This window comes from Chiloscyllium punctatum, chromosome 18, assembly GCF_047496795.1.
Source record: "Chiloscyllium punctatum isolate Juve2018m chromosome 18, sChiPun1.3, whole genome shotgun sequence".
In the NCBI taxonomy this organism is placed as follows: domain Eukaryota; kingdom Metazoa; phylum Chordata; class Chondrichthyes; order Orectolobiformes; family Hemiscylliidae; genus Chiloscyllium; species Chiloscyllium punctatum.
In genome coordinates, this window is record NC_092756.1 from 77418060 (window position 1) to 77445443 (window position 27384).

At 41.2% G+C, this 27384-nt stretch overlaps 1 protein-coding gene across 6 annotated transcripts in view; it reads left to right on the top strand.

Moving 5' to 3' along the window:
* The window catches only part of tom1 (target of myb1 membrane trafficking protein), a 105848-nt gene extending 79262 nt beyond the window's left edge, over positions 1 to 26586 (top strand). For 2 of the 6 annotated variants that reach the window (XM_072588492.1, XM_072588494.1), the window contains 5 exons: positions 4295 to 4370; positions 8015 to 8083; positions 12925 to 12984; positions 22123 to 22165; positions 23386 to 26586. In XM_072588492.1, the coding sequence (XP_072444593.1) occupies positions 4295 to 4370; positions 8015 to 8083; positions 12925 to 12984; positions 22123 to 22165; positions 23386 to 23531 (394 nt within the window). In that variant the 3' untranslated portion in view covers positions 23532 to 26586. Of the gene's footprint in view, positions 1 to 4294; positions 4371 to 8014; positions 8084 to 12924; positions 12998 to 15273; positions 15315 to 22122; positions 22166 to 23385 lie in introns of those variants that run through there. The other 4 variants (XM_072588493.1, XM_072588496.1, XM_072588495.1 and 1 more) reach the window with 4 other exon arrangements.
* The last annotated feature ends 798 nt before the right edge of the window (positions 26587 to 27384 follow it).

Consider the following 27384-nt stretch of genomic DNA (forward strand, 5'->3'; position numbering starts at 1 on the left):
TGTGGAAGACTACTTCAATTATTTTGCCTTTTCTCCTGTTCTTGGTCACAATATCTCTCCTTCACCACAAGTTCATTTGAACATAACTTTAGGTCTTAACCAAACATGGTTTCTCTCTAGGTCTGAAAAACAGGCAGGTGTTATCTGCATCAGTGAGGTCAGATCTAGTCATTCAAAAGAGACTCATGAAATTCTGTACTGTGAAAAATGTTGGATAGATTACAACTTTGCAATTCAACCCATCTTAGCCATCAGTCTCTGTGTAACTTAGTCATATCCTTTGCAAGTTGGTACAGGATCATTGTTGCAGTTCAAGCAGAGGGTGCACATATAAGATCATTTGCCTTTGGCATGAGCTACAGACAGTGGTTTGGACTCCAGTGCCAATGACAGGTGGCAACTGATCAGTTTACAGTATTACTTTTTAATGAAGGAATGTGCATATCACAAATGAAAGTAAGGAGTAAATATTTTTTCTCCTGTTATATAAAGAAAAATTCCAAGTGATCCAAAGCAAATCTAAATTGGAACTAACAATCACATAAGAGATTAAAAATTCCAATGCAAACGTCAATCAATTAGAATGACTATCCGTTGCCAACATTAAATCACTAACATCAGAAAAGTGATCTGTGAACTTTAACCCTGCATGCAGACCTTTTTTAATTTCATACTTAAATGATAATTTTACTTTCCATTTTAAACTTGTGTGACAGCGAGGCTGAAAGAAATTGATGATATTGATCTAAATACTTTATTTAGGCTTTATTTTAAAAGTTAGGAATAAGATGATAGTTGGTCAAAACGTTTTCTAATTCAAAGACCTGAGAGTTGTGGAATAAGTTACCAGGTGTGGCGTTTGATGGTTCAAAGGTTTGCAGTTGCGGGATTCTGACCCTTTTCCAACATGCATGCTTTGTTTTCTTGTGAACAATCATCGCCATTTATAAAAATGAAATGTTATTATCATTAGCCAAATGGGAAGGCTACTTCCCAGTCAGATTGTAATAATGCAGCAGCTGGTATGGTTTATATGGCAGTGGCACAATACTGATCTAATCCAGTGGAAATGAAGTAAGCAGTTTCATACTGAATGCAGCCACTGAGGAATCTGTTTTGGTCAAAAGAATTTGACCAAGAGCAGTGTAATATGTAATCACCATCATGGGCAATACGATGGTTTGGTAATTAGTACTGCTGTGCGAGGGACCCAGATTTGACTCCAGTCTGGAGACGCATCTGTGCAGAGTTCGCAAATTCTCCCTCTGTCTGTGTGGGTTTCCTCCCATAGTCCAAAGATGTGTAGAGTAGATTGATTGATGGGTCGTGACCAGGCTAGATTGCATTCCCCACAGCTAACCAATGTTGTAGGGATTGGGTAAGGGGTGGAATGCTATTCAGGTCAGTGTAGACTTATTGGGTTGAATGACCTGCTTTCACACTGTAAGAATTCTATACCAAAGGGACTGCAGGATTTCAAGAAGGCATCTCACCACCATCTTCTCAATAGTAATTAAGAATGGGCAATAAATGCTGGCTAGTTAAATGTTGTGAATGAATACAAAAAAAACCTGCGGTTTGCAGTGTATCAGCAGTCAGGCATGAATATTGAAGGTGATTGGGCTGCATTTCTTGGATGGTATCAAGTGTTTTGTCAAGCTGTCTTCTTAAGATATTATTTGGTCTGGGTGGGATGTTCTTTGGAGGGTCGGTGTGGACTCGATGGGCCGAAAGGCCTGCTTCCATACTTTTTAGGATTCTATGATCAAGACAAGATGTATTTGTGGATGATGAGCATGGACCACATTACCCAGTTGTTATTTAAGCTTCGATAAGATACTCCTGATTCTAGGTGAAGTAAGGTGTGTGGATAATTAAGCGTTAACTGTAGATTGCAGACCTCAGATAAGAAAACAGTAGAGAATCTCATGCCTTTGCTTTCTTTGAAATGCGAATTGTTTGCAAGTGGAGGGTGGTAGAGAGGTTATGTCTTAACTAAATTGATGCACATGCTGAGTAACCAGTTCTTCCTAATTCTGGTACAGCATTAAGAACATAGTAACTAGTATGGACCATTCAGTTCAGCGATAGCTGATGGACTCCACAACTCTCTTTGCCCACATGAACTCCATATCCCTTACAATTCTTTCAACAAACACCTGGCGAATTCTGACTTGGAAGCTCCTGTCGTTCCCTGTGGTCATTTAAGATAGAGAATTCCAGATTTCCATTATCCTTTGCTGCTTGATTTTCTCTCATTTTAAGGTGATGTTGCCTTGTTCTTGATTTCCTCAACAAAGAAACACATTTCTCTGTACTTATCTCATTGGATTCCATTTAACATTTTGATCACTTTGATCACTGAACCATTACAGTGCAAAAGAACTGATTTGCAAAGAGAGTGCATGGCCAGGGCATCACTGTCTTAATTACAGAAGACTGAAGAATCTGAGGTGTGTAAGATGATTAAGAAATTAATATAAAAAAACTATATTTTTTCTAGTCAAATCCAGCTTATGGTGAGAGAACCTTAAAGCTAGAGTTTGGTTACTTGGTTGATGTCACAGAATTATAGAACCCCTACAAAGAGGCCAGTCTGCACTGACCCTCTGAAGAGCATCCTGCCCAGAACCAGTCCCCTAACCTTTTCCCATAACCTCATTTTTACCATGGCTAGTCCACCTATATTGTACATCTTTGGACTGTGGGGGGAAAAGCTGGAGCACCCAACGGAAGCCCACACAGACATGGGGCGAATATGCAAACAGTCAGCTAAAGCTGGAATCAAACCCAGATCCCTGGCACTATGAAGCACCAGTACTCACCAGTGAGCCACTGTGTTGCTCCAGGAAGTACTTCCATGTTTACAGAATAGTAGAGATGTAGAACTTCATCTACCTTCCACCAAACCAACCTTCCCCCAAAAAACGTTGTTAAAACCGTTGAGTCACTGTCATGGTAGGTTATTACACCAACTCCACTTTGAGTAGAGGAAATGTGGACTGGAGCTTGAGTGGAGCTCTGCTACCTGTACACGACCAGTAGGACATGGCATACTTGGGATCTTTCCACTTTTTCATCAATTTCCCTGATGATGGAAGGCTTTTCTTTTTCTGTTTCCCTCCTTCTGTACGACTGGAATATTTGAATGTGACTTGAGAGGAGATTTTGTTTCTCTTTTCTCTTCTATAGGGGGTAATGCTGATGCTGTGTAAATTCTAAATCAAGGGAGTGGACGGCAATTACTGTTTGTCAGAATCAAATATATGTAAGGAAAATGGAGCTCTTGAAGTGAAATCCTGTGCTATGCTGGGGGTTATTCATTGAAAATTTGAGCCCATACTAAATAACGAAAGCATGTGTGACAGCAGTTGTAGCTATGCAACTATTTGGCAATATCACTTAAAGCAAGATCTCTGAATTTAATCCTCGTGTGCTTGAGACTATTTTCAGACATTCTATTTTTGTTTGGAACCTATCATATGAAAATTCTTCATCCATTGCAAAGTAGTTAACTCGTCCTCGGCTCTTGGTGGAGATGTGTTTAAAATTCCTGAAGCCTTTCATACCGTTTTTCCTTGTTAGTTCAATTATTGTTGCACTTTTCTTCAGCATTAAAGCCATTGTTCACAGCGGCCCATTCACCGATCCCCACTTTTTCGAAAAGTTCAACAAGAAACCCAAGCCAGTTTCTTTTAATTGGACTGGGGTGAGATGAAATGGATTTGGCTGAACACTTCATTTCAGAACCTTTATAAATTTGGGCTAAGTTCCAGTGATAGCAGCAGCAGCAGTGATTTTTGGTCGAGAATCTGGAATTGGTGCACTGTGCCATTTTGTTTAGGTATGTTTAGAGCAACCTGTCATATGAAAATTCTTCATACATCTCAAGGAAGTTAGCAGTGAGTTCTGAAGTCTGTGTTTCTGCATTTGTCGGTACTTAGATTGTGATGATTCCCAATGTACATCAGTAGATTTGCATGTTCTTAATTGCATTGTTTAATGTGAAATTAGAATGTAAAAGGCAAACAACAATGCTGAGGCAATTCAAAAATCGGAAGTACATGAGGTTAGAGTTGGAGAACTGTAGAGATTTTGTAGAGCAGGTGGAGGCTACAGAGTAGAGATGTGAATAGAAGGTAAAAATGTTGATATTTGCTATTTGTGAGCTGCTTTCAAACTCTTCATTCCTGTACTCAGAAGGTGCAACAAATTTAAATTCAAAGGCTGGTTATGGGGCCTGGTTAAGCAACTGTCACTTGGCTTAACTGCGAATATTGGATTTTTTTTCCAGCGTGAAGTATGAGGAACCACAGGCAATTGAAGGACTGGCAGGGGCTTTGGATACTCGACAGCAGAACACTGGAGCGGTGAGTGTTTCAAATGTATTTTCTACTCACAGCCCGTTTAATATCATGACCAATCTATCTTTCTCGATATTGGTCTATTTGTGTTTTTCTGGTTGTATAATACAATGCAAGTTTTACATCATCAAAATCATTTAAGAATTTCTGTAATTAAAAATAAATTATCCATTGTTTTTTTCAGAAATGGTTTAGACATATTTCAATTTTAGTTTTTAAAATACAGAAGAAAATTGAATATTTGGAAGTATTGAAATATTCCTAAGTTTTTTTTTTCTGGTGAGTAGTAATGGAGAATCATACTGGTGCCAAAGTGGTGGAATTTCAGTCTGGCTTCAGTGCCTAGACAGTGTAGTTCAGTTATGCTTGATTGAATAGAAGGAAGAGTGTGAATATGGACTGTGACTTGGCATAATTCGCAATAGTCAATTTTACGACAATAATTCTTTATGAACAGCACAGTATGATAACCAGTCTATTTTTGAAAAGAAAGTCCCTATCAAATGATAATGGAAGTTAGAACCAAAATGTACAGCAACGTCCCTTAATGAACCAAGGTTATTGTACCAGAAAAAGGCGGTGAGTAGAGAATAATTATATAATGCAATTTAAATGTGAAATAAATCCCATTCACTTGGTTTGATTAGGGAAGTTCTCCCTTGCTATCTCCATTCTAGCTGGCAACAGTGGTGTCACGTCCACTTGGTGAGCTTGTGAAGTCAAAAATTGATTTTGCGAACATCCTGAGAATGTGAAAGGCACAATATAAATGCAAACTTTGTGTTGCTGCGGTCCCTCCCCCCTCTCCAGTGTTGCAATTACAGAAAACATTAATTGGTAATGCTGCAAGATAAATTCAATTCTTAATTTTTTATAGATATTTTTGTTGAAAGATTTTTATAAAATTTCAGAAAATTACAATACCAAAAAACTACTCTATATGTATATAATAACAAGAAAACAGTAGCACAAACAAAACAGAACTATACTCGTATGCAATAAGAAAATCAGTTAAAGGCAATAATGAATAAATTAAACAGCTCAGCACAACAAAGCATTAGCTCCTGACCTCCAAGACCATTGAGTATTGCTCATACATTTATTTGAAATTCTTCCTTCAAGTGCATAAACTACGCTAAATCTAACAGCCATGGCTACACACAAACCCTGGTTAAGATGGCAGATAAATCTACACCCAGATAGGATATGGCAGCCTTTTTTGGACTATAAAGATTTTCAGTCTTCCAGTGTACCATATTCGTAAAAACGTCCAGAAGAATATGTTCCATGATGAGCCTAAGCCAACCCGCCGGCCCTGGGGGGTTTTCAGAAATCTAACACATTTAGAATATTTTTCCTTGCACAAAAAGTGAGAATATTAAAAAGTTTTTTTTTTCCCATGAGCATCCAGGGAAGGTATATTGGGTAGGCCCAGGAGAAGAGAGATAGAGGTCCATCTTAATCTCTGTCCCCAAGGCCCCCTCTATAACTCCTGCCACAGCACTCCAGTATGTATGGAGCCTGTGGCAAGACCATAAGCAATGAATACCAATACTTATTTTACACTTAGGACACAATGAAGATGCTCTCACCTTAAATTTTGAGACTCGGTCTGGGGCCAAATGGACCCAATGCAGAATTAACGGCATGTCATGGGTCCTATTACGGATTGAAATCTCAATTCTTAATTGTTAATTACGATTCATTAAGCTTTGCATTTAATTTAGAAATCCCAACACAGAAGTTTATGTTGCTGACAAAGACATACTTGTCTAAGATTTTCGTCTTGCACTCATCAAAGTAATTCACTAGATATTGATAAAGGGGAAAACAGCTCTCCTTCACTGATGGAGGCATTGCCATTGGAGAATGCAGCAGCTAGTGATGATTAACAGCTAAATACCCAATTTTTGCTTACATTTCAAACCATGCAAGTTGACTCTGGCCATATAGGTGATAGTCATTAATTAGTTATTTTTTCAGGGCAAAGGTCTGACCAGTCAGTGACTCAGAGGAAACACTTGTGCAAATTTATCAACATTCTTCCTTTTTTTTCCCTCTCCCTCCCAATTACAGAATTTTCTAGTATTTATATTCTTGCAAATTATCCTATTGAGTGCAAGATGACATGCTTTGACAATGGTACTTTTTTCTCTAAGTAATACTTAGACAATGAACCCTTTGCCAAGCTCCATAATTCTTTATGGTAATGAATTGGAGCCAATCAGCACTCAAACAGGTAGCATGTATTTGAGCCCTGTTTATTGTTCAATTGCCATTAAGGCTATGGGGATATAGGATCACTACTGAACAGAAGAGGTCAAAGAATAGCCCTTGTCCTGAATACTTCATCTTTTAAAATATGTAATTTGACATAAAGATTATTTTGTAGAATGTTTAATCTTTGTTCTAACACTGAAAGGGGAGAAAGCTGATGTGGATGAAGCTGAGCTAATGACAATAATGATGTAAGCGTTAACATTACTTAATCTTTTTAGGTGCTTCAGTAGTTCTCTTTGGTGATTCTTGTTCACACCCTGCAAATCAACGTTGTGAAGGAAGTTGTCTGGAAAAAAAAACACTTCCGACTTCAGAGGTCTTCTAATAGTAGAAAGCAAAAATAATTCATTTATATAGTACCGTTTAATGTAGCAGAATCTCCTGAGCTGCTTCTTGGGAGTATTATTGCCCAAAATTTGAGAAAGACCCATAGATCTCAGGATAGGCTTTAAAAAGTGTCGTAAAGGAAAAGAGATTTTCAAGGTTGAGGCACAGAAACCTAGCACCAATGCTAGTGTGAAAGAAATTGAGGAATACACAAGAGACGAAGATTGGAAGAATGCACAGGTTCTGGGCTTGGAGGGGCAGCAAAATTTAGCAGAGAGGGACACGTTTGTGGAAAGATTTAGAATGCAAAGACAATGTTTTGTTTTTAAATTTTGAGGCATTGTTAATCTAGGAGCCAGAGTGCATCATAGAGTACTGAGGTGATGGATGTACATGGACTTGGTCAGAGTTGGGATATATGCAGAAGAAAGTTCAACTTGTGAGCAAATTTGAGGCATTTTTTGGTTTTGTTTCGTATCATCTCCTGAAGATAAATAATAGTTGACGTAGTCCTACCAGGCCATAAAAAGGGCGTTCCCTCCTGAGGATAATCATTCTTTGAAAGGGTCCATCTCAGTGAAGATTCTGACCTTGATACTTTGGAAAAGCAGTTATTGTGAGCCTTGATAATGTCGGTAAACTATCTAGCTGCTAAGAAAATCCCAGCCAAGATCAATACTGTTCTTAATCTGGCACACAAGTTCTTCCTTGGGTTTATTGTTTAGCAAGCAGGTGTAGCAACTTCTATTATTTTCCCTCAATTATCCAGAAACTGCAGTGAATTGCATTATCCTTATTACAGAGATCTGTTAACTCAAACAGGTCTGTCTCTTTCTAAACTACATAATGCAGAGGTGACTACTTTTATGAAGAGCATGATTCACCACCATCTTAACCGAGGTAATTTTGAGGTAGACAACAAATGCTGGCCTTGCTAATGACCTTCTCACCCCATGAAAGGTTTAAAAAAAAGTCCTTTGAAACACAGGTGAGTTGACTACAGATTTTAAGTTTTTAATTATATGATGATTTCTCTGAAATAGACGGAGAATACATTGAATGAGCACACAAACAGAACAACGTTAGACAACTGGATGTTAAACCAAGGAATGGTGAGAGTTCACCATATTCTCTGGCTGGTTTGGCTTCTACACTTAGGATCTTGTGGGCTGTTCGGTGAAGGTGCAAACAGTATTGGGTGATGACCTTGCCTGAGATGCCATTGGTCATGTCACCAATCTGCTGTTTGTTCTTTTACATTTTACATAATTTTTTTAAAAAAGCTTTTGGGCTTTAAAAAACTATTGTCAAAATGCTGAGACCGATGAAGCCCTGCATTCTTGCAATTCTCCTCTTTCTCCCCCCCCCCCCCCCGAAAGAAGTACCATTTTCCTGTTTTCGCTTTCTTTTCCATGCAAAAAAGAAGCTACTTGCTGGGACACGACTAAAAAAGTGAGGAGTTCTACAGCTGATGAACTGTGTGGTAATTGCAGCAAAGAAGCAGGCCATTGAGTCCACCTGTTCGAAGCTGATGTTTGTGCATGACACCTGTCCTCCTACCCTACTTTATCCGACTCTTGCCAGTATATTGTTCCTTTCTCCTTTTGAGGTAACGTTATGTGCTTTTCACCCTAGAGAGGAAGCATCTAAAAAACAAACTCTACAGCACTATAAAATGGTGAAATATTAATGTTACACCTCCCCACTTTCACTTATGCAGTACCCTGAGTTCTGACTACCTATTAGGCAGCATGGTGATTCAGATAGCACTACTGCCTCATAGCACTAGGGACTCTGCATGGGTTTCCTCCGGGTGCTTCGGTTTCCTTCCATCGTCCAAGATGTGCAGGATAGATGGATTGGCCATGCTCAATTGCCTGAATATGTCCACAGATATACAAGCTAGGTGGGTTAGTCATGCTAAATGCTGGGTTATAGATTAGGGTAGGGGGCTAGGTCTGGGTGAAATGCTCTTCAGAGGGTTAGTGTGGACATAATGGGCTGAATGGCCTCTTTCCGCACTGTAGTGATTGAATGAATCGATTATTTCTGATTGGGTAATCTGACCTGTTGAGTTTTGCCCAGCTATGATGAGGGAAGGAAGTGGGAGTCTTTCTGAATCTGAATTGCAAAAGTCATTGGATAGCACAGTTGGACCTCAAATGGCTTTCAATCTTTTGAGTGTACCTCCCCCATAATCAAAAGGAAAATCCAATTAAAGCAGTTCTTGTGAACAAAGTCTTTAAAAAAAACACACGCTACGTGTCGAGCAGGTTTATTTGGAAGTACAAGCTTTTAGAGTGCTGCTCCTGTCAGCACCTCCACATCATATTGCGTTGTAATGTCGCATCATTCTCTTTTCATTTTAAGAATAAAATTCCTTCAGTTCTTTGCTGAATTCTTATTCTGGTCAGTTGATTTAAACACAAACATTCTTTGCATCTTCAGAGGATGAAAAGTATTCTATTGTCAGAATGAGTTCTTCTAATTGTATACATCCAGGCTGCTGACAATCCCTCAATACTGTCTGTGTCCTGGGATATTGTAACTCAATCCAAACTCTTGAGTTCACAGTAATTTAAGCAAGCTAGTTTCTGCTTTCTTTTACTGGGGACAACTTATAATTTTTTTAACAGACATTTATTTCACTTAAAACAGTTGACAAAGTGCTAACACGGGACATTTGTGTTAGGACATCTGTACCTGCAGTTTCCAATCCTGAAACAGTTGTGTGGGATGATCTTATAGAACTGTTGGCCTTCTCTCAAATGATTGATCTATTTAAATTGTGGAAATTATTTTAAATAATGTGAAATATTTAACTTTTCATTGACCTTTCTGAAATATATTTTTCCTTCCTGTGGGTGGTGGCTATGGACTATTTTCAGAATCCTAGATACGTATCAAGTCTACCAGTTTATTTTCAGGTTCCAACAAAAGGAGTTCAGGGCTCCTATAAAAAGGAAGTAATTGCTGTTATTAGCGATGGACTGGGATATTTTGACATCAGATCTCTTCCTCATGATCACTTGTGAACTGTGACCATGCTGTGCTGCTGCAATATGAGACCATCACTGTGGCCAATCTTAGCTTTTCAGATTACACCAGTGTTTGACAGACCTCCTTTTTTAAAATAAGTCAGTATCCGTATTCGTTGTTAGAGGCTGTGAGTCCTGTGACCACAGGACGTCAGTGTCTTTCAGACCCTCATGGTGGAGAGTTGCTGAAAAGTTTGAATATCAAAGCACCAAGCAGTGCAATGTGTCAAGTCCTCTATTAATTGGGTGCTGCTCCTGAAATAGGGATTTAGGACAGAGTAGAAGAAGCATTATACCTTCAAATTGTCTCATACTTTCACTGAGGGTTTTGTTTTTCACCCTGACCAACCACAATGGTATTTCGAAAACTCCTGTGTACTAGCTCTTCTGACTGACCGAGCATAAGTGCAAACCTGTGGCTAGTTGCATTACTGATTATTTGTTCTGGAACCAGATTGTCCTGTCATGCAGCTTGCTAAGTACTTAACTGCTACATGCAAGGTTTCCAGGCTTAGCTGTCATTCATAACATCCTTGCCCCAGGTACGTTTCAGTTCCAGTTGGGTTATGCAGCATATTCTGGTTTTGCTTGTTTGGAAAAGAAAAGGTGAGTCACTTCCTCAGAGTTGCTCACTTAGTAGTAGAAAGAGAAATGATGTATGCATAGTATTATAAAAGCAAAATACTTCTTCAGGTCCTGTAAATCTGAAATAGGAATAAAAAATGTCAGAAGAATTCAGCACGTTAGGCAGCATCTGTGGAGACGGATCAAAAAGTGTGATGCTGGAAAAGCTCAGCAGGTCAGGCAGCATCCGAGGAGCAGGAGAATCCTTGTTTTGGATAGAAATCAATCATCTGGGCTGGGGGTTGCAGGGTGCTGAGAGAGAAATATGGAGGTGAGGTAGTTGACAAGGTGATAGGTAGATGGAGATGGGGCTTATAGGTTGATGGGGGGGATGGAGTGGATAGGTGGGAAGGAAGATGGATGATAGGACAGCTCAAGAGGATGATGCCAAGTTGGAGGGTTGGATCTGGGATGAGGTGGTGGAAGGGGAGATGAGGAAATTTGTGAAGTCAAAGTCAATGCTGTCGTTGGAGGGTCCCAAGGGGGAAGATGAGGGGTTCTTCACCAGGCGTCGGGTGACTTGGACTTGGTGGTGGAAGAGGCCCAGGACTTGCACGTCCTTGGCGGAATGGGAGGAGGAATTGAAGTGCTTAACCACAGGGGATGGGGTTGTCTAATGTTTATGCCCCAAAGGTGTTCTCTGTGTGGAGAGAAAGAGAGTTAGCATTTCTGGCCAATGAGCTTTCATCAGAAGTGATGAGAAATAGAAATGTAAGAGTTTTTAAACCAGAGGAGTATAGGAGCAGGGGAGAAAAGAAACAAGGAAAACTTCTTTTGGCAGAGTGGAGGCCATGTGAGTGTAAATAACAGAAGATTTTCTGATGCAACAGCCAAACAGATTGGTGATGGATATAGTGAACAAAGGTTGTGTTCAGTGAAGCATGAATTGCAAAGTAAAAAGTGCCAATGTAGCGGGAAGGGATAAATAAAGAGAAAAGACAAAGACCAATTCATCAAAACAAAGAAAGGCAAGAAAATTTAAAATGACAAGCATTTGGAAGTTCAGGATCATGCTTGCAGATACAGCAGAGATGCTCTGTAAAGCAGTAACCTAAAATATAAGTTTGATCACCACTTTGCAGCACATGCCTTGAGTTTGTAAACATGACCCCAAGCTTCCAGTTATTTGTCATTATAATTTCTTCACATTAGCTCCCAGTGTGACTTTTGACAGTGGCCTGCTCCAGTGAAACTTGATGAAGTTGTTCTGTTTTGCCTCAGCACTCCGTAGCCAACATAGTATCCAGCAATGTTTGATCATAACTTCTGTCTCCCATTTTGTTCTACATGTTTTATTTCTCCGTGTTGTGATGAGTTAGTCTTTACCTGAATGCAACATGAAGGTTAGTTTTTTATTTAGCTATCCACCCCTCATTTGGACACAGTCTTTGTTTCTTCACTATATCTGTCACCAGTTTCTTTTTTAACTGTTGTACAATAAGATATTTTATAATCTACCCTGGCTTTCAACCCATGAGCCCATATGAACAGAAATAGGCTGTTTGGCCCCTCAAGCCTGCTGTGACATTCATCATATTCATTTTCCTGCTCTTTTCCCATAACCCTTGATTCCTGACTGATCAAGAATCTATCTATCTCAACCCTATCACAGATTTTCCCCTTAATTCTTACTGCCTTTCTCCCCTTTTCCATAAGCTTAGAAACTTCAAAGTTTCCATTTCTCTTCTGCAAAGTTATCAATCAGAAACATTAACTCTGTTTGTCTCCACTGATGCTGCCTGACCTGCTGAGTTTTTCCTTCTCCTCCTTCCTTCCCCCCCCCCCCCCCCCCCCCCCTGCTGCCAGCTTCTTTGTTCTTGTCTGGTCTTGAACAGGCTGTACACGTGGTATGTGATTTATCAAATTTTTCCTGTATCCTTTTGGGTGGACATCTTTTGAAACTATTTTTAAAGAGCCTAATCATCACCACCTCTCTTACCAGGCTGACTCATTCCTATTTTAAAATTAATTTATTGACTTTTTAATTTACTTTTGGAATATTGTGACCAATCTGTGTGTATGGTGAAACGGATCATAATTTATCAATTTAATTTTTGGAAAGCAAGGTGTGAAGTTCCAACTACTTCAGAAACTCACTGGAATATTGTCTTAAACTGAGCATTTTACAAGTGCTTAAATGATGGATCTTATAATTGACCTTTTTATATGAATCCGGAATTAAAATAAAATCAAGGAACTTTATACCTTGCTTATACATGAACTTTATTATCAATTTTATTTTTTTTTTGATTGTTTAACTTCCACCTGCCCTTCCCATTTATGTGTAACAGATTCCAGTCACTCAGACCAGTCTAATGGATGATATTGAACAGTGGCTGTCCACAGATGTGGTGAGAATTTTGAGTATCTTTTTCATTGCTTTAACCCCATTGAAGTTTGAGTTTGATTTTGGTGATATACCATTAGACCTTTCAGAGTTTTGGCAAGGCTATTTTATGGATTCCAAGCTTTGTCTGAGAAATCTGTTTTCTAATCCCGACCAGAGATCCGGTCTTATTCCCCTTTCATTTTCCATCTATTCAACTCTGTTGTTAAGCACCTTGGTGTGCTTTGGAAATATTCTCGCACATGACATTTTTTGTTAATGTCAGAGTACAGGGGTTGCCTAACAGAGCGCTGTTGAATTCTGCAGGTTCAAACCCCAACTAACAGCTTGACAATGATTATGGTGCATGCACTGAGCCATACTGGCCAGAGTGTAATCAACATAAGAAGTAGGAGGAGTAAACTCTTTGGAAAAGCTCAGTTCATTTCCCAGCCTGTGGTTGGTTGATTGTCATGGGGTTGTGACAAGTGACACCACAATTTGCCTGTGTACACCAGTGCCCTCTCCTGGCCACAGTGGTCCAAGATTTCCAATTCTTATTGGGCAATGAACCATGCTGTTGTGTGTACGAGCCGCGATTAGGTACTGCATAAACTCTGAATACCTCCTCCATCACTACCAGTGGTCAAACAGCAGTCACTGTTTAGATTTGGACATGAAAACTGGACACTTAGGCAATATCTGAGAATGGCTAGTGCTTGTGAAATAACGCAACAGGAAGAGAATATTTTATGGGGGGGCTCTTGAGGTTCTGCCCTGTTAGGATTGGCCCGTTTGGAGCTTTCACCACTAAGAGCCATGATTGAGCTGACCTCATACAAATGTAGATATTTAGCATGGACCAAAGCATTGTTCTTTCAGCTCACCAGGAAAACCTGAAGCACATTGATTTGCTACTGGAAGAGGAATGTGGTTTATTAAAATCTCTTTTGTTCTTAACTCAGCATTGATTTGGTCTACTTTATCTCTCTTTATAGCACGATTTGTTGATCCCAGGGATCAGTCTAGTGAACCTTCATCTTCATTGTATTCTCTCTCTCTCCCCCTCTCTCTCTCTCTCCCCCCCCTCTCTCTCCCCCCCTCTCTCTCTCTCCCCCTCTCTCTCTCTCCCCCTCTCTCTCTCCCCCCCTCTCTCTCTCTCTCTCCCCCTCTCTCTCTCTCTCTCTCCCCCTCTCTCTCTCTCTCTCTCTCCCCCTCTCTCTCTCTCCCCCTCTCTCTCTCTCCCCCTCTCTCTCTCTCCCCCTCTCTCTCTGTGTATCTTTCCTTGTATAAGGAATCAGCAGCTGTACGCAGCACTCCACGTGTGTTCTCATTAGTTATGAGCAATCTTTACTTTTGTATGCCAATCACTTTGTAGAAAGGGTTTGCATACCATTTGCATCCTAATTGTTTGATGTGCCTGCACTCTCGCTTTCATATATGCGTTCCCACTCTTTCTCCATTTAAGTATCCTATTTGTTAACTCTTTTTTTTGCCACAGTGAATAACTTCATACTTCCCCACATCGTATTCCATTTGTTGTATTCCTGCCCACTTGCTCAACTTCATTACAATTGGTCCCCATTCAAAATTTCATACCCCTAAGTTGTTCACCTCCAAAGTGGAGAGAGATGAACTGGCTCTATATTGGTAACTTTAATTTTAAAAGGATATGCTTTCCCAATCCAAATATATTCCATATAAAAGGGGTCAAATTAACTAGGCTTTCTTGAGTTAAAATGAGTGAATTTGTTAGCAATTAAATATGCAGGAATATAATGAAATATGACACACCAATTAGAAAGGTGAATTGAGTAAAAAGGCAAGTTAAAATATCTATAAATCCGTCTCTGGGGTCATTAAAGGGTAGATAGTGGAACATTACCATTAATTTAGATACTGGTAATACACAAATAATGCAGTTGATTTTCATATTCTTGGCTTTTTAGGTTAGCTGAGACTTTTATTGTGTTTCACTTTTGATGGTGCCTTCACTGATACACCTGGCTTGTAGCACTCAGCAAGAGTCTTTTATTTAGCACAAGGATGTCTAATGGCTATTCCTTATGTGGAGACTTTCTCAGCACACTAGTCCATGTTGGCATACCAGCCAACTAAGACAGAGGCTGCGGGGATTTTTAGCCATGTTCTTGAGTATTTCTGAGAGGGCAAAACACAAACATGACTTTCAACTCCAGTCCACAGTCTGGGACGTAACCCACAAGGGATGGTTTTTTTGTTGAAAGGGGTCATCTATAATTGCCTTGCATCTCTTCCTTTTAAGCCCCTCTGAGATTTCCTTGACAATCTACAGACATGCTGTTCGAGGTGTTAAACTAGGGACTTAGTTATCAGTGAATTCCATTCTCTGGATTTACGTTATCAGTGATTCTTGGTTTGGCCCGTAAGTAATTTGGGGTTATGATACATTGTCATCACAACCCGTCTATATATCCTCAACCTCCTACCTTCTCACCGTGTACTTTCTCACAAGTTTATATTGTCAGAAAGCTTGGTTCAGTGCACTCAGTCATTCATATTATTCATTATTATAGATTGTACATAGCTGAGGTTCAAATACTGATCCTTACGAAAACCCTGCTAGCTACTGTCTGTCAACCCTAAAATGTCTGTTTTATTCCTGTATCTGTTTTCAATATGTTACACAATCCATGAATCCATGCAAATATATTACAACTATTTCTAGGAGCTGTAATTATCAGTAATAACTTTGTGTGACGTTTTCTTAAATATCCAGCCAATCTAAGTGGAATTTGTCACAATGGAAACTTTCCCTCATTTCCAAGGGTTAATGCCAATAGCCCAAGAGACAAAATGCCAATCTCCCAAAATGCTCCATTAGGCAGATGTTCAACATTCTGATATGTTTATCCCTATGCCAATTTGCTTGTGGTTAAGGTAGCAATAAGATTATATTGGTAGTGAGATTTAGTGTTTAAATGAAGACTTGGACTCTCAGTAGAATCTCAGTCATCATGTTGTGGAGGGATTTGAATTCTGGGGAAGGTGAAGCTACTGAATGTTGGGAGTTTTGGGAGATTCTTGGCCCTGTTATTTTGATTGAATTGATCACCGTCTCACCTGTTCTTTTGAGTTTAAGAATATTGTTACAGTACATCCAATGATTGTTGTAAAAAATGGACAGCTGTTGCCAGTCCACATCATATAATTTGCAGGCTTCATTGTATATACTGTGTTCAAAGTAAGATTTTGTAAGACTGAAAGGTAAGCAGCAGAGGGAATGGGACGAATTGGATAGTTGTTTCAAAAAGCAGGCACAGGTGCAATGGTCTGGAAGACCATCTCCTGAGGTGGATGGTTCTATGATCATTTGCATGTTACCTCCAAGCAGTTGTTTCAATTTCCTCAAAGATCATAATTCATAATGCCAGTATTATGATGGATGGGATAATCAGGAGTGTGCACTCCCAATTGATTTATACTAGTGTTTAAAGGCCTTTCAAGACTTTTGCTCTGCCACATAGGAGGTACAGTTTGTAGAGGGGGAGTTGAGAAGGTCTTATTAATATTCAGGTAAATAATTTCATTTGTATGTGTAGATGGGTTTTTTGAGAGGATGAACACAAACTATACTACAATATTTTAATTGTAGTATAATGCCTGTTTGTTGAGATATCTCTGAACCTAATGGGGTGGGGATATTCTGAGGATGGGGATTTTTGCATCCTGAAAGACTGGTTAGAATGAGCTAAATTGAGGTCAGTGCTATTAGTCTGCTCTATAGCACTAGAGATGCAGGGCTTTTGCCAACTTTGGGTAAATTTGGCAAGGGAGGGAGAGTTGACTCTCCATCTAGTTCTGATTCAGGAAACTTATGAAAAGCTGAGGTTTGAATCTGCATCATTTTGATGCTTTCTTATTGTAATCTCTCTACCTCCAAAGAAGCAACGAACCAGAATTGATCAGGGACCTCGATGTGAAGGAGCCATTAGGTGGTAGTGACCATAATACAATAAGCTTCAATCTGCACTTTGAAAGGGAGAGGGTATAATTGGAAGTGACTTTATTTCAGTTGAATAAAGGGAACTATGGAGCTATGAGGGAGGAGCTGGCCAAAGTTCAGTGGTGCAATACCTTAGCAGGGATGACCGTGGAGGAACAATGGCAGATATTTCTGGGTATAATGCAGAAGATGCAGGATCAGTTCATTCCAAAAAGGAAGAAAGATCCTATGAGGAGGCAGGGGTGGCCGTGGCTGACGAGGGAAGTTAAGAAACGTATAAAGTCAAAAGAGAAAAAGTATAACATAGCAAAGATGAGTGGGAAAACGGAGGACTGGGAAGCTTGGAAAGAACAACAGAGGATTACTAAGAAGGAAATACGCAGAGAAAAAAATGAGATACGAAGATAAACTGGCCAAAAATATGGAGGGTAGTAAAAGCTTTTTTAGGTATGTGAAAGGGAAAAAAATGGTTAAGACTAAAATTGGGCCCTTGAAGACAGAATATATTATGGAGAACAAAGAAATGGCAGAAGAGTTGTGTTCACTGGGGAAGACACAAGCAATCTCCCTGAGGTAATAGTGGCTGAAGGAAATTTATATTTGCCAGGAATTGGTGCTGGAGAGACTGTTAGGTCTGAAGGCTGATAAGTCCCCAGGGCCTGATGGTCTACGTCCCAGGGGACTGAAGGAGGTGGCTCGAGAAATCATGGATGCGTTGGTGATTATTTTCCAGAGTTCGACAGATTCAGGATCAGTTCCTGTGGATTGGAGGGTGGCTAATGTTGTACCACTTTTTAAGAAAGGAGCGAGAGAGAAAGCAGGAAATTATAGACCAGTTAGTCTGACCTCCATGATGGGAAAGATGCTGGAGTCGATTATAAAGGATGAAATTACAACACATCTGGATAGCAGTAACAGGATAGGTCAGAGTCAGCATGGATTTATGAAGGGGAAATCGTGCTTGACTAATCTTCTGGAATATTTTGAGGATGTAACTCTGAACATGGACGAGGGAGATCCAGTGGTGCTGGAAGAGCACAGCAGTTCAGGCAGCATCCGAGGAACAGCACAATCGACATTTCGGGCAAAAGCCCTTCATCAGGAATACAGGCAGAGCCTGAAGGGTGGAGAGATAAGTGAGAGGAGAATGGGGGTGGGGAGAAAGTAGCATAGAGTACAATAGTTGAGTGGGGAGGGGATGAAGGTGATAGGTCAGGGAGGAGTGTGGAGTAGATAGGTGGAAAAGAAGATAGGCAGATAGGACAAGTCATGGGGACAGTGCTGAGCTGGAAGTTTGGAACTAAGGTGAGGTGGGGGAAGGGGAAATGAGTAAACTGTTGAAGTCCATATTGATGCCCTGGGGTTGAAGTGTTCCGAGGTGGAAGATGAGGCGTTCTTCCTGCAGGCGTCTGGTGGTGAGGGAGCAGCAGTGAAGGAGGCCCAGGACCTCCATGTCCTCGGCTGAGTGGGAGGGGGAGTTGAAATGTTGGGCCACGGGGCGGTGTGGTTGATTGGTGCGGGTGTCCTGGAGATGTTCCCTGAAGCGCTCTGCTAGGAGGCGTCCAGTCTCCCCAGTGTAGAGGAGACCGCATTGGGAGCAACGGATACAATAAATGATATTGGTGGATGTGTCCTTTAGGGTCTTGGATGGAGGTGAGGGAGGTGGTGTGGGCGCAGGTTTTGCAATTCCTGCGGTGCCAGGGGAGGGTGGGTTGTAGGGGAGCGTGGACCTGACCAGGTAGTCATGGAGGGAACGGTCTTTGCGGAAGGCAGAAAGGGGTGGGGAGGGAAATATATCCCTGGTGGTGGGGTCCATTTGGAGGTGGCGGAAATGTCGGTGGATGATTTGGTTTATGCGAAGGTTGGTAGGGTGGAAGGTGAACACCAGGGGCATTCCGTCCTTGTTACGATTGGAGGGGTGGGGTCTGAGGGCGGAGGTGCAGGATGTGGACGAGATGTGTTGGAAGGCATCTTTATCCACGTGGGAAGGGAAATTGCAGTCTCTAAAGAAGGAGGCCATCTGGTGTTCTGTGGTGGAACTGGTCCTCCTGGGAGCAGATACGGCGGAGGAATTGGGAATACGGGATGGCATTTGTGCAAGAGGTAGGGTGGGAAGAGGTGTAATCCAGGTAGCTGTGGGAGTCGGTGGGTTTGTAAAAAATGTCAGTGTCAAGTCGGTCATCATTAATGGAGATGGAGTGGTCCAGGAAGGGGAGGGAGGTGTCAGAGATGGTCCAGGTAAATTTAAGGTCAGGGCGGAATGTGTTGGTGAAGTTGATGAATTGCTCAACCTCCTCGCGGGAGCACGAGGTGGCGCCAATGCAGTCATCAATGTAGCGGAGGAAGAGGTGCGGAGTGGTGCCGGTGTAATTACGGAAGATCAACTGCTCTATGTAGCCAACAAAGAGGCAGGCATAGCTGGGGCCCATACGTGTGCCCATGGCTACCCCTTTGGTCTGGAGGAAGTGGGAGGATTCGAAGGAGAAATTGTTAAGGGTAACACAGAACGCCCCTGGTGCTCACCTTCCTGCCTACCAACCTTCGCATAAACCAAATCATCCGCCGACATTTCCGCCACCTCCTAACAGACCCCACCACTAGGGATATATTTCCCTCCCCACCCCTTTCCGCCTTCCGCAAAGACCGTTCCTTCCGTGACTACCTGGTCAGGTCCACGCCCCCCCCCCTACAACCCACCCTCCCATCCTGGCACCTTTCCATGCCACCGCAAGAATTGCAAAACCTGCGCCCACACCTCCTCCCTCACCTCCATCCAAGGCCCTAAAGGAGCCTTCCACATCCATCAAGTTTTACCTGGACATCCACCAATATCATTTATTGTATCTGCTCCCGATGCGGTCTCCTCTACATTGGGGAGACTGGACGCCTCCTAGCAGAGCGCTTCAGGGAACATCTCTGGGACACCCGTACCAATCAACCACACTGCCCTGTGGCCCAACACTTCAATTCCCCCTCCCACTCTGCCAAGGACATGGAGGTTCTGGGACGCCTCCATCGCCGCTCCCTCACCACCAGATGCCTGCAGGAGGAACACCTCATCTTCCAGCTCGGAATACTTCAACCCCAGGGCATCAATGTGGACTTCAACAGTTTACTCATTTCCCCTTCCCCCACCTCACCCTAGTTCCAAACTTCCAGCTCATCACAGTACCCAAGACTTGTCCTACTTGCCTATCTTCTTTTCCACCTATCCACTCCACCCTCTTCCCTGACATATCACCTTCATCCCCTCCCTCACTCACCTGTTGTACTCTATGCTACTTTCTCCCCACCCCCACCATCCTCTCATTTATCTCTCCACACTTCAGGCTCTCGGCCTTTATTTCTGATGAAGGGCTTTTGCCCGAAATGTCGATTTTACTGCTCCTCCGATGCTGCCTGAACTGCTGTGCTCTTCCAGCACCACTAATCCAGAATCAAGTTTCCAGCATCTGCAGTTATTATTTTTACCAAGGGAGATCCAGTGGATGTAGTGTACCTAGACTTTCAGAAAGCCTTTGATAAAGTCCCGCATAGGATGTTAGTGAGCAAAATTAGGGCGCATGGAATTGGGGGCAAAGTACTGACTTGGATTGAAAATTGGTTGGCTGACAGGAAACAAACAGTAGTGATAAACGGCTCCCTTTTGGAATGGCAGGCGGTGACCAGTGGGGTACCGCAGGGATCAGTGCTGGGACTGCAGCTTTTTATAATATATATTAATGATATAGAAGATGGTATTAATAGTAACATTAGCAAATTTGCTGATGATACAAAGCTGGGTGGCAGGATGAAATGTAAGGAGGTTGTTTGGAGATTACAGGGTGACCTGGACAGGTTAGGTGAGTGGACAGATATATGGCAGATGCAGTTTAACGTGGATAAATGTATGGTTATCCACTTTGGTGGCAAGAACAGGAGGGCAGATTACTACCTAAATGGAGTCAAGTTAGGTAAAGGGGCAGTATAAAGAAATTGGGTGTTCTTGTACACCAGTCAATGAAGGCAAGCATGCAGGCACAGCAGGTAGTGAAGAAAGCTAATAGCATGCTGGCCTTCATAACAAGTGTGTGATTGAGTATAGAAGCAAAGAGGTTCTTCTGCAGCTGTACAGGGCCCTGGTGAGACCGCACCTGGAATATTGTGTGCAGTTCTGGTCTCCAAATTTGAGGAGAGACATTCTGGCTATTGAGAGAGTGCTGTGTAGGTTCACGAGGTCAATTCCTGGAATGGCGGGGACTATCTTATGTTGAGAGATTGAAACAACTGGGCTTGTATACCCTTGAGTTTAGAAGACTGAGAGGGGATCTGATTGAGACACATAAGATTATTAAAGGATTGGAACACTATGGAGGCAGGAAACATGTTTCCGCTGATGGGTGAGTCCCGAACCAGAGGACACAGCTTAAAAATAAGGGGTATGCCATTTAGGACAGAGATGAGGAGAAACTTCTTCACCCAGAGAGTGGTGGGTTTGTGGAATGTTCTGTCTCCGAGGGCAGTGGAGGCCCAGTCTCTAGATTTGTTTAAGAAAGAGTTGGCTAGAGCTCTCAAGGATAGTGGAATCAAGGGTTATGGAGATAAGGCAGGAACAGGATACTGATTGAGGATGATCAGCCATGATCATAATGAATGGTGGTGCAGGCTCGAAGGGCAGAATGGCCTACTCCTGCACCTATTGTCTATTGTCTATTTTGGTGTTTGTGAAGCCCATGTGGCTGTGGGTTTTTTTTAAAACATTGATCAAACATGAATCAGCCGGTTGGATTTAATCCGATCTTTGAGATAGACCTGTTGTGTGCACCGTGAAGACTCTGTTTTCTCAACCTCTCCCCACACCTGAGGTGACCACCTCTGGTTACATTCCCCACCAGCCAACTCTTTTTCTAAAGAGAGAGCATGTTATAATCCTCTGTGTGACTATGCAACTTTCACTTCAAGTTATTGTGCAATTATAACAGCTAAAGTAGAATGTCTGTTTTGTGTCTGACTTTCAAATATCAGTGGCTACTTCAGCTACTAGTGACGGAGTACATGTCCCATTGACTCTGCTCGTGTTACCAAATGCTCCTAGTTCAATGCAGTTTTCATTGTTTTTCTTCGATCCCAAGTAACATCAAAAGACAGAATTCTAGTGTTACATTAGAAATTACTAATAAATACTATCTTTAATTTTAGAAAGGTGAATTTGGAGATGATTCTGAAGGAGTAACAAGTGAAGGTAATTTTAGTTTTTTTTTATTCTATTTTTGTTTTGTAATGGATATATTTCTTCATATTGAAGCTCATTGTGGAACTGTTTGAATGTTCAGTGGCTGTCATATCACCAATTGTTGAACCCCTCTAATCGTGATCTGATTTTCTTTTCCCCTTAAACATCACAACCTTATTTCTTGTAAACTGAAGCTGTTTATTGAAAGTGAAATAAAAATGTCAAACTAAAATCTTTGTTACTGGTCACATGATAACAATGACTAAGTTTCTACATGGGTTTCTGCTGAGTACTCCAGTTTCCTCCCAGAGTCCAAAGATGTGCAACTTAGATGGGTTGGCTGTGCTAAATTGACCAGTGTTCAGGGATGTGCAGGTTAGTTGGGTTAGCCATAGGAAATCCAAGGTTACGGGGGTGGGTGGGTGGGGGGGTGGGGGGGTGGGGGAGTGGGGGGGGGGGGGGCGTGGTCTGGGTAGGATGCTAGATTAGAGTGGTGGAGAGATAAATGGGAGGAGGTGGGGCTGGGGAAAAAGTAGTTGGATGGAAGAAGGGCCAAAGGTGATAGGTCAGAGAGGAGGGTGGAGCAGATAGGTGGGAAGGAAGATTGACAGGTGGGACAGGTCATGAGGATGGTGCTGAGCTGGAAGTTTGGAGCTGGGCTAAGATGGGGGGAGGGGGGGAAAGAGAGGGTAAATGAGTCCACATTGATGCCCTAGGGTTGAATGTTCCCCCTCCTATTTATCTCTCCACCCCTGAGGCTTCCAGCCTCATTCCTGATGAAGGGCTTCTGCCTGAAACTTTGATTTTCCTGCTCCTCAGATGATGCCTGACCTGCTGTGCTTTTCCAGCACACTCTAATCTTCTAATTTACATACAAATAATGACAAACAAGAAATGACCTTTGGTTCCTCCAGCTTGTCCCACATAATTGTGATACCTTGTTTACCACAATTCACAAACTCTGTAGTGCACCCATAGCCAAATGATCTCCAGGGAGAGGTGAAATAAAATCTCCAGTTTTGGGGAAATTGTCTTGGAAATTTCTCTCCATCCCATGCTCCCCACGTTGATCAGAATTAGTGCAGGGTTGTCTATCCCATGCAATACTTTGCCTTTATAAGTAATCTCCATCCCATCTAGAAGCTGGACCAGTGTCTTGCTTGATCTAAGATGCTAAGCTGTGGGGAAGTTGTGTTTTTCATAATGAATAAAGCAATTTTTTTTTCCAGAATTTGATAAATTCCTGGAAGAGCGAGCAAAAGCAGCAGAACGGCTGCCAACCCTCCCATCACCTCCAACTGAGGCTCCTGGTTCCGTTACTATAACCAAAAAAAAGAAACAGGAAAAGGTGGAGGATGCCCTCTTTACACTGTGATGCCTCGGGTCCACCCTCTGCCTGCCACCTTGAATGAAGGAACACATTGGGGCAGTCCTGTGCGCTCTCTCTCTCGCGCTCTCTCTCTCCCTCCCTCTCTCTCTCTCTCTCTCTCACGCGCGCTCTCTCTCTCGCTCTCTCGCACGCGCGTGCTCTCTCCCTCTCTCCCTCTCTCCCTCCCTCTCTCTCTCTCTCTCTCTCGCGCGCTCTCTCAATCCACACCTGTTGCTCCCATACAGGGGACGGTACGAAAACAGAGTGCACAGTCTTTCCTGTGGAACTGTGTTTCAAGGTGGACCCTATTTTAAAATATTTATCCCGAATGGCCACAGCTCCTAAAATACGGATAAAGTCAAGATGTGACCCTTTGTTGAAGTTGTGGCAATGCCATCCAATTACAGAATGATGCTGTGGGCTGACGGTACTTAGAAGTTCAAAATAGGTGGTGTTAAGATAATTTAAACTGGAGATTACTTTTTACGTGTATCCTCCTCAAAAATCCATGTACATTTTATTGTTCTTTTGTATGCTGATATGAAAAATGATTTCCAAGCATTAACTTATTCTGTTTTAAATGCTGTAACACAAAAATAGTGATGTCATTGGGGGGTTTGTGGGAATGCTGGAGAATAAAAGATGGCGGTTACAAGTGAAGCAGTGGGTCACAATCCACACTTTAGTCTGACTTAAGGGAGCTCTGAGGTAGATTCCATTGATGTGCTACTTTTTGAGGGGGGGGGGGGGGGCGGGATGGGAGTTGGAGGTGGAGTGTACATCTTTATCCTCTTGTCTATGCAATGAGACTTTTCCTTCCTTCTACAAGCTTTAAAAATGGAGCACGTCCCTGGCTGTAAGCAGAAATATCAAAGCTGTGGAAATTGTAGGGTTGCCAATGTTCCCGATTTGTCTTTGTGTTTCCAGGAATGAGAGATTTACCTCCAGAGAAAAGTATAGAAGACATTAACCAAATAGTGGGAGATTGGTGGACAAAACACACTTTTATGAGTAGTCAAAATTCATTCAATTAAGACATCAGGTTTGGTTCTTTTTCTTCGGCCATGGGAAGGCAGCATGTCCAGAAGATGCCCCAATGACAGGAGTGTGGGAGCTCATGTGATGAAACCTACAGGAGAACACTCAATTAGAGTTGGCAACCCTATGACAGTGGCCAAATTGCACTTGGTGTTTTAATTCTATCAATTCCTAGACCAATTCTAGCGGTGTAGGGAGGGAAGAAAATGTATAATTTAGGAAAATAATTTAATGCAAAATCAATAAAAATGATTTTTCTGGGCAGTGGCTCACACAGAAATTTCTAGTGTTTTAGACCTCTTAGTAAGACTCATCTCTCCTTCTCTATATGGGTGTATAACCATGCAAATATATTCCTGGCTAAGATTCCGCAACAGTGTTGTGCTGGACCTTGTGTTTTCGATGTTGTTCAGTGCAGTAACTTTACACTTCTGCGTCTGTACATTTGGTAAATGTAACTATTCAAAATTGTCCAAGGTATTATTTGTGTTGACCATTCCTCCTGTGCTGTTTTGAGTTTTGTATTCTGGCTTGGAAGAAATCCTTCCATCAAATGTTCAAAAGATTGCTATGAAGAACCATCCCATTTTACAAGAAGATATGGAGGCACTGGATAAATTGCTATAAAAAGTTTTATAAGAATGATTGCAGAACTGAAAGGGTGTAATTATCAGGAAATCTGAATGAGTTGATAAAGAGATAGTAGTTTGTGCAGGTAGGGTTTGTTGAAGTGGAATAGGAGAATTTTTGTGTGGAGTGTAATTGGTTGACCAAAGGACCTGCTTCTGTCTGTCAATCAGAACAGTCAAGAATTACTGAATAATAGCAAAAGTTATTCATCAAATCAGCATTTTTCAGTTAGTGTCTTAGAAACTGATCTCCCTTTCACGAGTTGGCACTTGTTTTGTAATCCTGAAAATTTAGAACATCCTCTAACATTTGCATGCAGAATCTTGAGGTAAGCTTGCACTTAAAATAATGACCAGTTCCCCTTTTCAATAAACTACACATCACTGGAAAAAAATAGAATTTGAGATTGATTCTTGTTTCAGGGCTGATCCAGCAGAATCTAGAATTCCAGCCAGCTTTTACATTCAGAAATTTGCCTTCAGCATATTGCTGGAGAGAACCTATGACTAAAGACCCAGAGTAAAATTTGTTGTTTCTTGATTAATTCAGGGTGTATATTACACTTTTTAATAGAAATAACTTAAAACATGCAATCATAAGTAATATGACATCTAACCTATCCTCCACTTATTTACAGAATCTTATGCCAATGAGGTTTTTTGAAGCATTTTTCATGTTGATTTGATAATCAGATATTTGCAGCTTTTTATTGGTTGATTAACCAAGGTTCAGTATTTGTACAAAACTGCAGTTACAGAAACTGGCTATTTTTGAACCTTGAAAGTTTATGCAGTCCAAACAGAAATTGAATAAGTTCCACATTGTACAAACTTACTCTGGGCAAATTGGCCATTGTGTTTCCCTACTTGAGTGATTATTGTGTTTAATTAGCAAAGGAATATCCTAAAGTCATGAAAGGTACTATTTAAATGCAATTGTCTACCTTTAGCGAGTTTGATTTCTAAAACCTTACAGCTGGAATTTGACAGTGAATTAACATGTGTTAAGCATTAAAAAGCAGTGTCTCAAATTTAGTTTCAGATTTAGTATTTGAAATACTTTAGATAATTAAATGGATGTGAACAAGCTTTCCTTGAATGACAATCTGAATTATCTGCTTTTAACTAGCATTAACTCCGACTAAGCAAAATGTAAACTCTGTTCTTTGAGCTGCTTCTCTCTTCTCCACCGACCCCCCTCCTTAAAACACACTGTCCTGTGTCAATCATGGCATGTTTTGTTCACCAAAAGATAGTTGTGCTGTTTGAAACATGTTTTTTTTTCTATAAATGTGGAATATTTTAAAAATTGGGTTTGTCACTTTCTCAGCAGACTTCACAAAATTTCTCTACAAATCTTAATGAATAAAGCAATTTATTTATGTGTGATGAAATGCAGTCTTGGAGCAAGATGCTTTTTATTTGACTGGGATTTGTAATTAAGGTGGAAAGTAATCTCTTTGACATGTCCTTCCCCTTTGACAAAACACCACAATGCAAATATATGCAAGCAAATAACTGACCTAAGTGCAGAATGCCATTAGAATACAAGTTCATGTGTTAAGTAAATGCCTCTGATTATCTAAAACTGGAGCAGGGGAAATGTCAGCAGCCATATTAGGGGCTAATGTACAAAAGAAATGACAGGCAAGCTGGCATCAGCAAAATACACCACAGCCACAGAAGAACATAAGCAGGTTTCCACCCCCATTTCCAGCATAGAACATCTCTCCTGCAATGTGGTAATACCTTCAGATCACAGAATCCAACAGGCAGAATCCTCTAGCCTGTCTTCAGAGTGAGAAACACCACAAAGCATGATGCTGACATAAAATACATAACTATTCAACCATTGTAGGCCATTCAGCCTCTTGAGCCAATTCTTGCATTAAATTCAAGTTTAGATGATCTGAATCTCCGTTTGCATCAGTTCCCTATTTCAAGAATCAAATTCTCATTTCGTCACTCTCCAATTCCAATCTCTTTTTGTCTTTTTGTATTCGTACAGTAGCTTTTGGTAAATTTCTTTTTAGACCTGGAAACCTAAATCCCTCCCCTTCTCCATGATTGCTATCTCCTGACCAATAAGAACATATTGATTTTAATTTTTTTTGCTGTCATGCCTGTTCACATAATGTCAATATGTAAACCTAGACATAGACTCTCTACTTTGTTATTCATATTATTAACAC